This window comes from Solanum stenotomum, unplaced genomic scaffold (genome assembly GCF_019186545.1).
Source record: "Solanum stenotomum isolate F172 unplaced genomic scaffold, ASM1918654v1 scaffold18682, whole genome shotgun sequence".
Classification (NCBI taxonomy): Eukaryota; Viridiplantae; Streptophyta; class Magnoliopsida; order Solanales; family Solanaceae; genus Solanum; species Solanum stenotomum.
The window spans coordinates 67,567-84,799 of record NW_026025161.1 but is presented as its reverse complement, the minus strand read 5'-3'; the positions used below and the strand labels follow the sequence as shown (position 1 = coordinate 84,799).

The 17,233-nt window shown below is 32.4% G+C and overlaps 2 protein-coding genes across 2 annotated transcripts; both read right to left on the bottom strand.

Annotated features, from left to right (window-relative positions):
• Positions 1–3,312: 3,312 nt before the first annotated feature.
• On the bottom strand, positions 3,313–7,970 carry LOC125850706 (putative receptor protein kinase ZmPK1). Its single transcript, XM_049530557.1, has 2 exons — positions 7,948–7,970; positions 3,313–5,800 (listed from the first exon to the last, which is right to left on the bottom strand). Exons 1-2 carry the CDS (start codon positions 7,968–7,970, stop codon positions 3,313–3,315), a joined length of 2,511 nt encoding a protein of 836 aa, XP_049386514.1.
• Positions 7,971–9,561: 1,591 nt separating this feature from the next.
• On the bottom strand, positions 9,562–12,040 carry LOC125850705 (putative receptor protein kinase ZmPK1). The gene has a single exon (XM_049530556.1). The coding sequence runs from the start codon at positions 12,038–12,040 to the stop codon at positions 9,638–9,640; it is 2,403 nt and encodes an 800-aa protein (XP_049386513.1). The 3' UTR covers positions 9,562–9,637.
• Between the last annotated feature and the right edge of the window lie 5,193 nt (positions 12,041–17,233).

The window sequence follows — 17,233 nt, the reverse complement described above, 5'->3', positions numbered from 1 at the left end:
AGGAATGACAGTGTATATAAGATATAAAGGAACATATACTATATTTAATACGATGTGAACTTGGACTACTTTGTAGACAATACAACATATTAAAAATAAAATAACCTTATTAGATTAATAAAATTACTTAGCTAATTTTCAGATATTAGCGATATTTAGATTAGATTTCGTGAGAACTATATCAAAAGTATACGCAAAAAGAGTGGCGATATACGCAAAAAGGAAAGCATCATATGTTTCTGTTGCATCAGCAACAATACATAAAAAAGTTTCAAAGACTCATCTCGAGACATAACCTATAAGTCATACAGACACAACTTTACTATTGCTCCAAAACGCATTACATTGATTAAAAAAAAATGCCGAATGGAAGGAAAAGGTATGAAATAGTATACATTTTTTTGGTTTGTGATCATGGCTAAATGATATTACTCCACTAGTCATATACAAGGACAGTAATTTAATTTATAATACTCCAATGTTGCATAAGAAGGAAACATGGAACATTAATGAAGAATGTTTAATTGAGATTTCACATTATTAGTCCCAAGCCCGAATAGAGGAGGAGGGTTGCCAAGGGTCAATCGGAAACAATCTCTCTATCCCAAAAGCAGGGGTAAGGTTGCGTAAATGTTACCCTCCTCAAACCCTACTTCTTCTTGTTGTTTACTTAGGATTTCGCAAGATGCTGTTCTATTGTCTGAAAACTCTAAATGAAGAACTTCTATATGTGTAATTTGAGTCCTTTTGTTAATTTTTTTTTTAGTTAAAGATGAAAGATTTCCATCACATAATTAACTAGTATGATCAAGATTGCAGAAGTTAACACGCGGATATTAAGAAAATTATAAGAGTTTGATAATCAAAGATGAAAAAACAAAATGGTTTATTCAATTTCCATTCAAATATTCCAATCACTCTTTACATTTAGAAAGGGAAATTCCTATGTTATTTGTGTTGTTTCATCTTCACAATCCAGCAATGTTTGGACTACTGAGGCCATTGTAGGCCTTTTGTTTCTGTCTTGCTCTACACAAGAAAGGCCTATTTCAATCAGTGTCACTGCCTGGTTCTTGCTAAATTTGCCTTCTAGTCGTGGATCGACAAATTTCTCCACCCAAGAATCTTCTCCACTTTGATTCTTCCTCTTCACCAACCTGGCAAATTTTCCGAGCTGTGAATCTTGTTCGTGATCACATTCACTATCATCCACCACCCAACTTGACAGCCTACTTCCTTCGATCATTTCTAGTATTACAATCCCAAAGGCATAAACATCAACTTTTCCTGTTATAGGTTGGTTCAATGCCCATTCAGGAGCCATATAGCCTTTAGTACCGTGAATCTTTGTGAAATCTGAACCAGGACCACCTCTTTGGGAGAGCTTTGCAAGGCCAAAATCTGCAATCTTGGGCTCGAATTCACTATCGAGAAGTATATTTTCAGGCTTCACATCACAATGAATCACCCATTCAAGAATTAAGTTGTTTGTCTTATAAACAGGGAAGATATAGAAAATATTTCGTACTTGATTCATAAGATTTTATATTCAATAGTATCGGTATATTATTTTATTTAGCTTGTTTCTTATATGACTTTGTGAACCAACCTTTAATCTACCTTGACAGTTGACTATTAAGGATTCTTAAAGATGACATTAACGGTTAGTCCATCCTTTTTCATCTCTAACTATCACTAACGCCCACCATTATTAACTATTATCGTTCATTACCTACCACCACCGTCCCCATTCATAACATCATTGTCATCAATTACCACAACTAGTTATCACCATTATTAGCCATTATATTCTATCGTTACCGTCAACAACTATTACTATAATAACCATCCATCGCTGTATATTGACAATCACCATCACTAACCATCACTATATGTTGACAATCATCGCTATCAATTATCACTATCATCAACCACAATTATCAATCATCACAATCAATTACCATAATCAACCACCATCATTAACCACTACCTAAAAAAAGAAATTGCAAAAGCAAGAAAAATGGCGACTCAACTAGGCCTATTTTTGAATTTTATGGTATAAAAGAATATATTCAAAGTCTTCTCATATAAACTCATGATACAAGTGGGGAATAGATTAGAATTGGAGTAATTGAGAGAGAGAGAGAGTTGCATTTGCCTTTCCATGGAGAACTTGTCAAAAGTCACTCACTATTGGTCTTTTATATTGGTTTTGTTTTTCCAGTCTTTATCTTTACCTTAGAAAAAGAGCACCCACTGGAATATATTTCTAGTTTCCACAAGGCTAGTTTACTTAATTCCTCCGTTCATCTTTACTTGTTCAATATACTAAAAGTACTTATCCGAGAGTATTCATTTTACAACATTTAGATGAACTGTAATTGATAGGGATAACGTAGTAAAAGTACCCTATAATTTATTGTATTCTAAAGGTGTACCAAATCAAACATGTAATGAACAAATAAAGACGGATGGCATGAATATTTATTTTCTTTAAGTTATTGTCATGTACTTAAACTTCTAAGGTACAATCCATTGACTCAAAGACCAAAATTGGATTCTTAATATCACAGTTGAATAGTAATTAAGCCATGTTCCTTTTTGTATGAGTCTTAACTATTTCTATATTAATGAACTATGCAAAAGAGATCGTCCTTTTTACACCAAAAGAATAGAAAAAAGACTCGTGCATATCATTTTCAAGACAACAAAGAGAATAAAAAAGGAAATGACCTTGCACACACGCATTCTTAGTGCGGAATATAAAGAAATAAATTACACAAAGAATTCGAACGAATTAAATATATATAATAACAATAACAACTCAGTGTAATCCATGAGTGGGGTCTGAAACACAGATCATACACTATCTTTATGAATAGAGGGGTTGTTTCGGATAGAACTTCCGCTTAAAAGAGAAGTTATTGATAGAAGGGGGTCACATGATTTCCAAATACTACTACTAGGAGAAGAGCATACGGGGTTTGCATCTCCCAACTAACGAGCGACCACACTTTATCACTTTTTAACCTTCTACAGTAATCCTTGACCACCATATCTTCATATTTATGGTCATATACAGTAATCCTTGACCACCATATCTTCATATTTATTGTTTCAGTTGAAGTAAATACCAATGATAGTCAAAGATTTCCATCACAGAATTAGCTAGTATCATCAAGATTGCAAGAGTTAGGCGCGGATATTAAGAGAATTATAAGAGTTTGGTAGTCAAAAATGAAAAAACAAAATGGTTTATTCAATTTCCATTCACAAATTCCAGTCAGTATTTACATTTAGAAATGGAAATTCCTATGTTATTTGTGTTGTTTCATCTTCACAATCCAGCAATGTTTGGACTACTGAGGCCATTGTAGGCCTTTTGTTTCTGTCTTGCTCAACACAAGAAAGGCCTATTTCAAGCAGTGTCACTGCCTGGTTCTTGCTAAATTTGCCTTCTAGTCGTGGATCGACAAGTTTCTCCACCCAAGAATCTTCTCCACTTTGAATCTTCCTCTTCACCATCCTGACAAATTTTCCAAGCTGTGAATCTTGTTCGTGATCACATTCACTATCATCCACCACCCAACTTGATAGCCTACTTCCTTTGATCATTTCTAGTATTACAATCCCAAAGGCATAAACATCAACTTTTGCTGTTATAGGTTGGTTCAAAGCCCATTCAGGAGCCATGTAGCCTTTAGTACCGCGAATCTTGGTGAAATCTGAACCAGGGCCGCCTCTTTGGGACAGCTTTGCAAGTCCAAAATCTGCAATCTTGGGCTCGAATTCACTATCGAGAAGTATATTTTCAGGCTTCACATCACAATGAATCACCCATTCAAGACATTCATCATGAAGATATGCCAGACCTTTGGCTGTCCCTAGTGCCACTGCAAACCTTTGTTTCCATCCAAGAATATCAGCCCTGGAAAGATGCCTGTCAAGTGATGAGTTCTCGACGTATTCATAGACCAAAAGCTGACGTCTACCTTCAGAACAAAATCCCCACATCCTCACCAAATGCATATGGTTGATTCTTCCTATGGTAGTCATCTTTGCCCAAAATTCTTCTTGAAACTCATTTGAAAGTTTCTTGACTGCAACCGCTCTTCCATCTGCTAAAACTCCTTTATAAACAGCTCCTGAACCTCCTCTTCCTAGCTCAACCTTGAAGTTTTTTGTTGCTTTCTTAAGTTCAGTATACGTAAACCTTCTGAATTGAGTCGATGACACCATTTTATATCCATCCTCAATGGAGGCAGGAATCCCATGTTTACTAAACAACGCCCACCAGCCTAACACGAAGAACATAATCTCTATTCCACCAAGGGTGGAACAGAACAGGTAAAGATAAATCCACTTCACCTTCTTAAAATCCAAGACATACATAGAAGGAGAACCAAAAAGAACGTTTTCAGGACTCAATCCACATTTTGCATCAGTACCTTCAAGCATCAAATGACCTGATTCTGATGCACTTAGATTCATAGGGAGTTTCAAGAATACACTTCCAGGGAAACCAGGAGACCTGTATCCATTGAAAAGGATGCCTTTAGTATAGCATGATCCCTCCCCAGTACGCCTATAGACAAATGCACGACAACGTGGATCACCCAAGCACAATTCCCTACAAGATTCAAATGACAAAGGAGTAGTGGCATTGAGATCAAAACCCCAATAATCAACATTAGGAACTTCCACAAACTTGACATGTCTAGACTCCAAACTTCTTGATCTAAACATTGGCCTACAACCTCTACTCCAATCACTTCCATCAACCATCTCATATCCAGGAGGACATGTACATTTAGGCTTCGATACATAAGTACATATCGAAAATCTTCCACATATTCCATGCACAATACAAGGTTGTGCAATAGCTTGCCACGACATCTTCCATAACCCTGTCGAGTTATCCAAACTATACATCCTCAAATTCCCATCAGTATTTATAGTCAATCTTCTCAATATCCCAAGCCCCATATCAGAAACATTGAATTGCAACATATCACTTGAGAAAAATCTACCCATTCCATCAAAATAAGCAAATCTACTACTATTCTGACTAGTTCTACCATTCCCATACACATCCCTTTCGCGATTAGGCCAGTATATACTCGAAACGAAAGGACCATCATAAATCATTCTCAATACATTATCACTATCAAAGTACAAACTAAAGTATCCAGGTGATAAACTCCCTTTCCTCAAAGGAGGAACTAATCTATGATTCTTGGTAAATCTTTGATCAGGCAATAAAGTATCAGTAGGCAAATCAAAACTCTGCCACAAAATATCACCTTTAGGATTCTTCAATACTAAGTTTCCTGTTTCAAGAACCTCAGCCTTTTCAACATCAAATGATGTTGTGTTTGTTTGCCAAACAATTGTATCATCAACATCTGTTAAAACTAAAGCTCCATTCTTTCTTAATGTTAACTTTGACCCTTTGAGATTAACAGGCCTATCTTGTTTAGCATTCCAAACAACAGTTTTTTCTCTTGAATTTGTGTACCAAATTCCAAAATAATAAGCATTACTAGTACTTTCTATAGGATAAAAACCACAAGTGAATGTTTTTTGTGGAGAAGTAATGAAATGTGAATCATCTTTAACTGAAAAAGAATCACCTTTAAGCAAAATTCTTGATGATGTTATCAAAGGGAAAGACAAAACAAGAAATGATAAAACTAAAAAGGGAAAAAGATAGTAAAGTTTCAAACTTTTCAAGGTTTCAAGAATTTGGATAAAATCATAAATGTTGAAAGTTGATGAAGGGAAAGAAGTAATGGGGTTGCTTTATAATGTGTAGTTTTTTTTGTTTTTAAGATTTAGTCAAACATATCGAATTGGTTCAAGAATTTAAAAAATTAAATAAAAGAAACATTCTAGTTGGTTCAAATTGAAAGGACAAAGATAAAAAGTATTCATACTATAATAATTTATTAGCAAGTGGGAATTTAAGAGTGACAATGATTTGAGGACATGTTTTTTCTCTTTTTTTTTTAAAGTTGGTATTTTTGTTCCGTTTATTTTTACTCGTTCACTATACTCAGTTTTTAATCCACACATTATTAACTTTAATCAATTCTTATTGCATTGATTCAATTATTTTATTTATTATTCTATAAAAATATGTTAAATTAATACTAAACAAATAAAATGAACGGACAATATATAAATAGGCAAATGTTTTTTTGACATTGAGGCGGCTAACAAAGATGGTTATCATTATTAGGCTTGGTTATTGATGGAAGAATTAAACTATATTAAAAAGAAAGAATTAACGATTGGTTTAATGATCGATAAAGTGTGGACGTAAGTTTTAAAGATCATGATCCAAATTTCAAAGATGACAAAAATGAATAAATAATTTCATATCATTTAAACATCATATTAGTAAAAAAAAAAAATGAAAGCAAAAAGAATTAGTGATTTCATCTAACCCATTTTTGAATTATTTGGAATTAATTTTTTTTAAAGAATTAGAAGTCTTCTCCCAAATACGCATCACGTATGACACACACGGAAAGGAATATAAATTCAGGGGCAAATTCAATATTTCAATATGAGTTCACATATTTTTGACGTAGAACATAAATTTATATATTAAAATATACCAAAATTATAATAAATACAAATTAATATGAATTCATATTTTCAATGTTTCATCTACCTCCCTTGTACAACAACCTCAAGAGTAATGGTGAACAATTCATAATATTCTATTTCAGTATTCCTTAAAGATAAATAACTTTTTGAAGATAATATTAGTAAAATAATAATTAATTAAAAGAGCATGATTTTAGAGAGGACAAATCAATCCTGATATATATTATTATTTTATTAAAAATAAATAAAATAAAATACAAGAGTTGTAGTCGTAATATTGCAAATGTGAAAAAAGACCTATAAAACAAATAAAATGTAAAGAAAGGTTTTTAAATTTTTTTCTAAACTTTAAATTTTGAATCTGCTCAAATATAATTGGACTTAATTGGGTAGTTGCATTTGCATGCCTTCTCACGGAGGACTTGTAAATTAATTTGTCAAAAGTCATTAGTGGTCCTTTATTAAAAAAAAAATTCAGTCTATCTTTATCTTAGAAGAAGGGAACCCACAGGATATTTTCAGTTTATTTATTTCTCAGTTATTGTCGTATCAAAAATTCCAAAGAGATAATTCATTGACTCATAGACCAAAATTGGGATCTTAATTTCACAGTTGAATTGTCTTCATTAGATTAAAAAAATAAGTTAAAATGTACAAAGTATTTAAATAGCAATTTAAATCAGCCAAAAAAATATATGTTAGTGCATTGGAAGGTTATAATTTTAGCTATTGAGACTTTAATGCTATATTGATGAGAGAATTGTGATTTAGTGACCATATATGAAAATTATTGTCACGACCCAAGCCTAGGGCCTAGACGTGAACGGCGAATGGGGAACCCGAAGGAACCCCAAACAAGCCTCATAGCATATCATTACACATTCTTGGTCGCGGAAGCAATTAAAATGACCATAAGCGATAAGCATAATCAAAGGGGGAAATCGGGTCTAAGGGAGCAAGAAAAAAAGAAAAGAAGAAATGATACATAAATACCATAGATGAGTCAAGCTCAAGCNNTTTATATTCAATAGTATCGGTAAATTATTTTATTTAGCTTGTCTCTTATATGACTTTGTGAACCAACCTTTAATCTACCTTGAATATCAAGGATTCTTAAAGATGACATTAACCGTTACTCCATCCTTTTTCATCTCTAACTATTACTAATGCCCACCATTATTAACTATTATCATTCATTACCTACGACCACCGTCCTCATTCATAACCACCACTATCGTCAATTACCATAACTAGTCATCACCATTAGTCATTATATTCGATCGTCGTTACCATCAACAACTATTATTATAATAACCATCCATCACTATATACTGACAATCACCATCATCAACCATCACTATATATCAACAGTCGTCACTATCATTCACCACTATTAATTATCACTATCGTCAACCAGAATTATCAATCATCACAATCAATTACCATAATCAACCACCATCATTAACCACTACCTATAAAAAAAAAATTGTGAAAGCAAGAAAAATGGTAACTCAACTAGGCCTGTTTTTGAATTATATGGTATAAAAGAATATATTCAAAGTCTTCTCATATAAACTCATGATACAAGTGGGGAATAGATTAGAATTGGAATAATTGAGAGAGAGAGAGAGTTGCATTTGTCTTCCCATGGAGAACTTGTCAAAAGTCACTCACTATTGGTCTTTTATATTGGTTTTGTTTTTCCAGTCTTTATCTTTACCTTAGAAAAAGGGCACCCACTGGACTATATTTCCAGTTTCCACAAGGCTAGTTTACTTAATTTCTCCGTTCATCTTTACTTGTTCAATATACTAAAAGTATTTATTCGAGAGTATTCATTTTCCAACTTTTAGATGAACTGTAATTGATAGGGATAACTTAGTAAAATTACCCTATAGTTTATTGTATTCTAAAGGTGTACCAAATCAAACATGTAATGAACAACTAAAGACGGACGGCATGAATATTTATTTCCTTTAAGTTATTGTCATGTACCTAAACTTCTAAGGTACAATCCATTGACTGAAAGACCAAAATTGGATTCTTAATATCACAGTTGAATAGTAATTAAGTCATGTTCCTTTTTATATGAGTCTTAATTAACTACTTCTATATTAATTAACTATGCAAAGACTAGTGCATATCATTTTCAAGAAAACAAAGAGAATAAAAAAGGAAATGACCTTGCACACACGCATTCGTAGTGGTCCTTGGACCGGAATAAAAAGAAATAAATACATAAAGATTTCGTGAGGACTATATCAAAAGCATACGCAAAAAGGAGTGGCGATATACGCAAAAAGAGAGGCATCATATGTTTTTGCATCAGCAACAATACATAAGAAAGTTCAATAACTCATCTTGAGACATGACCTATAAGTCATATAGACATAACTTTACTATAATCTCCTTTAGTTTACATTGATTAAAAAAAAAAGATGCAGAATGGAAGGAAAAGGTATGAAATAGTAGGCATTTTTTTGGTTTGTGATCATGGCTAAAATGATATTACTCCACTAGTTATATATAAGGACAGTAATTTAATTTATAATACTCCAATGTTGCATAAGAAGAAAACATGGAACACTAATGAAGAATGTTTAATTGAGATTTCACATTATTAGTCCCAAGCCCGAATAAAGGAGGATGGTTGCCAAGGGTCAGTCGGAAACAACCTCTCTATCCCAAAGGCAGGGTAAGGTTGCGTACATGTTACCGTCCCCAAACCCTACTTCTTCTTGTTGTTTACTTAAGATTTTGCAAGATGTGGTTCTATTGTCTGAAAACTCTAAATGAAGAACTTGTATTTGTGTATTTTGAGTCCTTTTATTAATTTTTTTTTTAGTTAAAGATGAAATATTTCCATCACAAAATTAGCTAGTATGATCAAGATTGCAAAAGTTAACGCGCGGATATTAAGAGAATTATAAGAGTTTGATAGTCAAAAATGAAAAAACAAAATGGTTTATTCAATTTCCATTCACAAATTCCAATCAGTGTTAACATTTAGAAATGGAAATTCCTATGTTATTTGTGTTGTTTCATCTTCACAATCCAGCAATGTTTGGACTACTGAGGCCATTGTAGGCCTTTTGTTTCTGTCTTGCTCAACACAAGAAAGGCCTATTTCAATCAGTGTCACTGCCTGGTTCTTGCTAAATTTGCCTTCTAGTCGTGGATCGACAAGTTTCTCCACCCAAGAATCTTCTCCACTTTGAATCTTCCTCTTCACCATCCTGACAAATTTTCCGAGCTGTGAATCTTGTTCGTGATCACATTCACTATCATCCTCCACCCAACTTGACAGCCTACTTCCTTTGATCATTTCTAGTATTACAATCCCAAAGGCATAAACATCAACTTTTGCTGTTATAGGTTGGTTCAAAGCCCATTCAGGAGCCATATAGCCTTTAGTACCGCGAATCTTGGAGAAATCTGAACCAGGGCCGCCTCTTTGGGACAGCTTTGCAAGTCCAAAATCTGCAATCTTGGGCTTGAATTCACTATCGAGAAGTATATTTTCAGGCTTCACATCACAATGAATCACCCATTCAAGACATTCATCATGAAGATATGCCAGACCTTTGGCTGTCCCTAGTGCCACTGCAAACCTTTGTTTCCATCCAAGAATATCAGCCTTGGAAAGATGCCTGTCTAGTGATGAGTTCTCGACGTATTCATAGACCAAAAGCTGACGTCTACCTTCAGAACAAAATCCCAACATCCTCACCAAATGCATATGGTTGAATCTTCCTATGGTAGTCATCTCTGCCCAAAATTCTTCTTGAAACTCATTTGCAAGTTTCTTGACTGCTACTGCTCTTCCGTCTGCTAAAACTCCTTTGTAAACAGCTCCTGAACCTCCTCTTCCTAGCACAACCTTGAAGTTTTTTGTTGCTTTCTTAAGTTCAGTATACGTAAACCTCCGGAACTGAGTCGATGACACCAATTTATATCCATCCTCAATGGAAGCAGGAATCCCATGTTTACTGGACAACGCCCACCAGCCTAACACGAAGAACAGAATCTCTATTCCACCAAGGGTGAAACAAAACAGGTAAAGATAAATCCACTTCACCATAGAAGGAGAACCAAAAAGAATGTTTTCGGGACTCAATCCACATTTTGCATCAGTACCTTCAAGCATCAAAACACCTGATTCTGATGCACTTAGATTCATAGGGACTTTCATAAATACACTTTCAGGAAAACCAGGAGACCTGTATCCATTAATAAGGATGCCTTTAGTATAGCATGATCCCTCACCAGTTAACCTATAAACAAATGCACGACAACTTGGATCGTCCAAGCACATTGCCCTACAAGATTCAAATGACAAAGGAGTAGTGATATTGAGATCAAAACCCCAGTAATTAACATTAGGAATCTCCACAAACTTTACATGTTGTTTAGACTCCAAACTTCTTGATCTAAACAATGGCCTACAACCTCTACTCCAATCACTTCCATTAACCATCTCATATCCAGGAGGACATGTACATTTAGGCTTCGATACATAAGTACATATCGAAAATCTTCCACATATTCCATGCACAATACAAGGTTGTGCAATAGCTTGCCACGACATCTTCCATAACCATGTTGAGTTATCCAAACTATACATCCTCAAATTCCCATCAGTATCTATTGTCAATCTTCTCAATATCCCAAACCCCATATCAGAAACATTGAATTGCAACATATCACTTGAGAAAAATCTACCCATTCCATCAAAATAAGCAAATCTACTACTATTTTGACTAGTTCTACCATTCCCATACGTATCCCTATCGAGATTAGGCCAGTATATACTCGAAACTAAAGGACCATCATAAATCATTCTCAGTACATTATCACTATCAAAGTACAAACTAAAGTATCCAGGTGATAAACTCCCTTTCCTTAAAGGAGGAACCAATCTATGATTCTTGGTAAATCTTTGATAAGGCAATAAAGTATCCGTAGGCAAATCAAAACTCTGCCACAAAACATCACCTTTAGGATTCTTCAATACTAAGTTTCCTGTTTCAAGAACCTCTGCCTTTTCAACATCAAATGATGTTGTGTTTGTTTGCCAAACAATTGTATCATCAACATCTGTTAAAACTAAAGCTCCATTCTTTCTTAATGTTAACTTTGACCCTTTGAGATTAACAGGCCTATCTTGTTTAGCATTCCAAACAACAGTTTTTTCTCTTGAATTTGTATACCAAATTCCAAAATAATAAGCATTACTAGTACTTTCTATAGGATAAAAACCACAAGTGAATGTTTTTTGTGGAGAAGTAATGAAATGTGAATCATCTTTAACTGAAAAAGAATCACCTTTAAGCAAAATACTTGATGATGTTATCAAAGGGAAAGACAAAACAAGAAATGATAAAACTAAAAAGGGAAAAAGATAGTAAAGTTTCAAACTTTTCATGGTTTCAAGAATTTGGATAAAATCATAAATGTTGAAAGTAGATGAAGGGAAAGAAGTAATGGGGTTCATTACATATGTTGCTTTATAATGTATAGGGTTTTTTTTTTTCAAGATTTAGAAATATTAGTCAAACATCTCAAATTGGTTCAAGAATTTAAAAAATAAAATAAAAGAAACATCTTGGTTGGTTCAAATTGAAAGGACAAAGATAGTAAAGTATTAATACTATAATAATTTATTAGCAAGTGGGAATTTAAGAATGACAATGATTTGAGGACATGTTTTTTTTTTTTTTTTTTTTTTAAGTTGGTACTTTTGTTCGGTTTATTTTTACTCGTTCATTATACTCAGGTCCTTATCCATACATTATTAACTTTAATCAATTTGTATTGCATTGATTCAATTATTTTATTTATTATTCTATAAAAATATGTTAAATTAATACTAAACAAATAAAATGAACGGACAATATATAAATAGGCAAATGTTTTTTTGACATTGAGGCGGCTAACAAAGATGGTTATCATTATTAGGCTTGGTTATTGATGGAAGAATTATACTATATTAAAAAGAAAGAATTAACGATTGGTTTAATGATCAATAAAATGTGGACGTAAATTTTAAAGATCATGATCCAAATTTCAAAGATGACAAAAAAAATAAAAATTCATATCATTTAAACATAATATTAATAAAGAAAAAATGAAAACAAAAAGAATTAGTGATTTCATCCGACCCATTTTTGAATTATTTGGAATTAATTTTTTTAACAAATTAGAAGTCTTCTCCCAAATACGCATCACGCATGACACACACGGAAACAAATATAAATTCAGGGACGGATTCAATATTTCAGTATGATTGCATATATTTTTGACGTAGAATAAAAATTTATATATTAAAATATACCAAAATTATAATAAATACAAATTAATATGGATTCATATTTTCAATGTTTCATCTACCTCCCTTGTACAACAACCTCAAGGGTAATGGTGAACAATTCATAGTATTCTATTCTAATATTCCTTAAAGATAAATAACTTTTTGAAGATAATATTAATAAAATAATAATTAATTAAAAGAGCATGATTTTAGAGAGGACAAATCAATCCAGATATTTATTATTTTTTATTAAAAATAAATTAAATAAAATATAAAGTTGTAGTCGTAATATTACAAATGTGAGAAAAGGTCTGTAAAACAAACAAANAATCCATACATTATTAACTTTAATCAATTCTTATTGCATTGATTCAATTATTTTATTTATTATTCTATAAAAATATGTTAAATTAATATTGAACAAATAAAAATGAACCCGACAATATATAAATAGGCAAATGTTTTTTTGACATTGAGGCGGCTAACAAAGATGGTTATCATTATTAGGCTTGGTTGTTGATGGAAGAATTAAACTATATTAAAAAGAAAGAATTAACGATTGGTTTAATGATCGATAAAGTGTGGACGTAAGTTTTAAAGATCATGATCCAAATTTCAAAGATGACAAAAATGAATAAATAATTTCATATCATTTAAACATCATATTAGTAAAAAAAAAAATGAAAGCAAAAAGAATTAGTGATTTCATCTGACCCATTTTTGAATTATTTGGAATTAAATTTTTTTAAAGAATTAGAAGTCTTCTCCCAAATACGCATCACGTATGACACACACGGAAAGGAATATAAATTCAGGGGCGAATTCAATATTTCAATATGAGTTCACATATTTTTGACGTAGACTATAAATTTATATATTAAAATATACCAAAATTATAATAAATACAAATTAATATGAATTCATATTTTCAATGTTTCATCTACCTCCCTTGTACAACAACCTCAAGAGTAATGGTGAACAATTCATAGTATTCTATTTCAGTATTCCTTAACGATAAATAACTTTTTGAAGATAATATTAGTAAAATAATAATTAATTAAAAGAGCATAATTTTAGAGAGGACAAATCAATCCTGATATATATTATTATTTTATTAAAAATAAATAAAATAAAATACAAGAGTTGTAGTCGTAATATTGCAAATGTGAGAAAGACCTGTAAAACAAACAAAACGTAAAGAAAGGTTTTTTAATTTTTTTTTAAACTTTAAATTTTGAATCTGCTCAAATATAATTGGACTTAATTGGGGTAGTTACATTTGCATGCCTTCTCACGGAGGACTTGTAAATTAATTTGTCAAAAGTCATTAGTGGTCCTTTATTAAAAAAATAATTCCAGTCTATCTTTATCTTAGAAGAAGGAACCCACAGGATATTTTTAGTTTATTTATTTCTCTGTTTTTGTCGTATCAAAAATTCCAAAGAGACAATTCATTGACTCATAGACCAAAATTGGGATCTTAATATCACAGTTGAATTGCCTTCATTAGATTAAAAAAATAAGTTAAAATGTACAAAGTATTTAAATAGCAATTTAAATCAGCCAAAAAAATATATGTTAGTGCATTGGAAGGTTATAATTTTAGCTATTGAGACTTTAATGTTATATTGATGAGAGAATTGTGATTTAGTGACCATATATGAAAATTATATATTATGAATGATATTCGATTTATAAAGAAGGATTCTTTTGAAGTAATATAAATTATCTAAAAAAGTAAATACAAGGCAATGCTTGTCACGAAATATATCGCTCTTGAAATTCTCATGATAAGGCCAATGCACCATCAATCAGTGTGGTGATGAACACGATATAGTCTAAATTAAGTTGTTTATCTTGTAAACAAGGAAGATATAGAAAATATTCCGTACTTGATTCAAAAGATTTTATATTCAATAGTATCGGTAAATTATTTTATTTAGCTTGTCTCTTATATGACTTTGTGAACCAACCTTTAATCTACCTTGAATATCAAGGATTCTTAAAGATGACATTAACCGTTACTCCATTCTTTTTCATCTCTAACTATTACTAACGCCCACCATTATTAACTATTATCATTCATTACCTATGACCACCGTCCTCATTCATAACCACCACTATCGTCAATTACCATAACTAGTCATCACCATTAATCATTATATTCGATCGTTACCGTCAAAAACTATTATTATAATAACCATCCATCATTATATACTGATAATTACCATCATCAACCATCACTATATATCAACAGTTGCCACTATCAATCACCACTATTAATTATCACTATCGCCAACCAGAATTATCAATCAACCACCATCATTAACCACTACCTATAAAAAAAAATTGTGAAAGCAAGAAAAATGGTAACTCAACTAGGCCTTTTTTTGAATGATATGGTATAAAAGAATATATTCAAAGTCTTCTCATATAAACTCATGATACAAGTGGGGAATAGATTAGAATTGGAATAATTGAGAGAGAGAGTTGCATTTGCCTTCCCATGGAGAACTTGTCAAAAGTCACTCACTATTGGTCTTTTATATTGGTTTTGTTTTTCCAGTCTTTATCTTTACCTTAGAAAAAGGGCACCCACTGGAATATATTTCCAGTTTTCACAAGGCTAGTTTACTTAATTCCTCCGTTCATCTTTACTTGTTCAATATACTAAAAGTACTTATTCGAGAGTGTTCATTTTTCAACATTTAGATGAACTGTAATTGATAGGGATAACTTAAATAAATTACCCTATAATTTATTGTTTTCTAAAAGTGTATCAAATCAAACATATGTAATGAACAAGTAAAGACAGACGGTAGGAATATTTATTTCCTATAAGTTATTGTCATGCACCTAAACTTCTAAGGTACAATCCATTGACTCAAAGACCAAAATTGGATTCTTAATATACAGTTGAATAGTAATTAAGTCATGTTCCTTTTTATATGAGTCTTAACTACTTCTAAATTAATTAACTATGCAAAAGAGGTCGTCCTTTTTACGCCAAAAGAATAGAAAAAAGACTCGTGCATATCATTTTCAAGACAACAAAGAGAATAAAAACGGAAATGACCTTGCACACACGCATTCTTAGTGGTCCTTGAACCGGAATATAAAGAAATAAGTACATAAAAAATTCGAAGGAATTAAATATAAATAATAACAATAACAACTTAGTATAATCCATGAGTGGGGTCTGAAACACAAGTCATACACTATCTTTATGAGTAGAAGGGGGTTGTTTCTGATAGAACTTCTGCTTAAAAGAGAAGTTATTGATAGACGGGTCACAAGAAAAAAGATAACAACGAAATATCAAGACACGGAGCAAAATGAAGCAACAAATAGTAGAAACACATAGAAGAATAAAAAACCTACTACATGATTACTAAATACTACTACTAGGAGAAGAGGATACGAGGCAAGCCCCTTGCCTCTCCCACCTAACGAGCGACCACACTTTATCACTTACTAACCTTCTCGACCTCATATCTTCGTATTTATGGTCATATCCTTAGTAAGTTGAAGGTGTGTCAAGTCATGTCACCTCCTCCTGTTCTTTTTTAGCCTACATCTACCTCTCCTATCCCTTGCTGCGACAACCAACCTCCCACTCTTCCTAACTAATGGATTCGCGCACCTCCTCCTCGACACTCTTGTCTCATACGATACTACTAGTCTAACAACTACTCTGTTGAACTTACCCTTAGATATATATAAAATCTTCCGACAAATAAGGTTTAGATGAATCCTTTGCGCTCCTAATTCAGCTCATACTCTCTATACGGAGCAAATAATGGAACATAATAATACATTAGGACCTACATCTAGGGGAAGGGGAATATTTTATTAGCAGCCCCCAGGCAAAACTTTAGTCTCTTAGAGAGTTGGATCTTAAGACCGTTTAATTTGTGGACTGCAAATTATAATACAAGAACTGTAATTTGGTATATAAGAATCACAGTGTGCTTTTATTTCATCAGATGTTAAAATCTGAACATACAATTGATAGTTTAAAGCATGTCGTCCGACACAAATTAGAATATTTTCTGTGCCTTTTATCACATCACTCGATCTATTCCATTTTTTTGCCAATTTTTACAGGTGAAAGAAATGGAAATAATAGAACAAACTTATTTCTACCTTGGCGAATGTAGAGAGGTTGTTTCTGACAGACCCTCGACTCAAAAGAAGTGAAATCAAAGCACTATTGTAAAGATACAGATATCTGAAGTTAAATTTTTAATAGGATGCATACCACTAGTCTTTAGAAAAGATGGATATCAGCTAACAAAGAGCTCAATG

Coding starts and splice junctions, on each gene's coding strand:
- LOC125850706 (XM_049530557.1), bottom strand. CDS start 7,970: ATGGTTGATGATGGTGATTGTCA. Junction 5,801..7,947: donor GTTGATGATGGTGATTGTCA/GTATATAGTGAT, acceptor CACATTATAAAG/CAACCCCATTACTTCTTTCC.
- LOC125850705 (XM_049530556.1), bottom strand. CDS start 12,040: ATGAAAAGTTTGAAACTTTACTATCTTTTTCCCTTTTTAGTTTTATCA.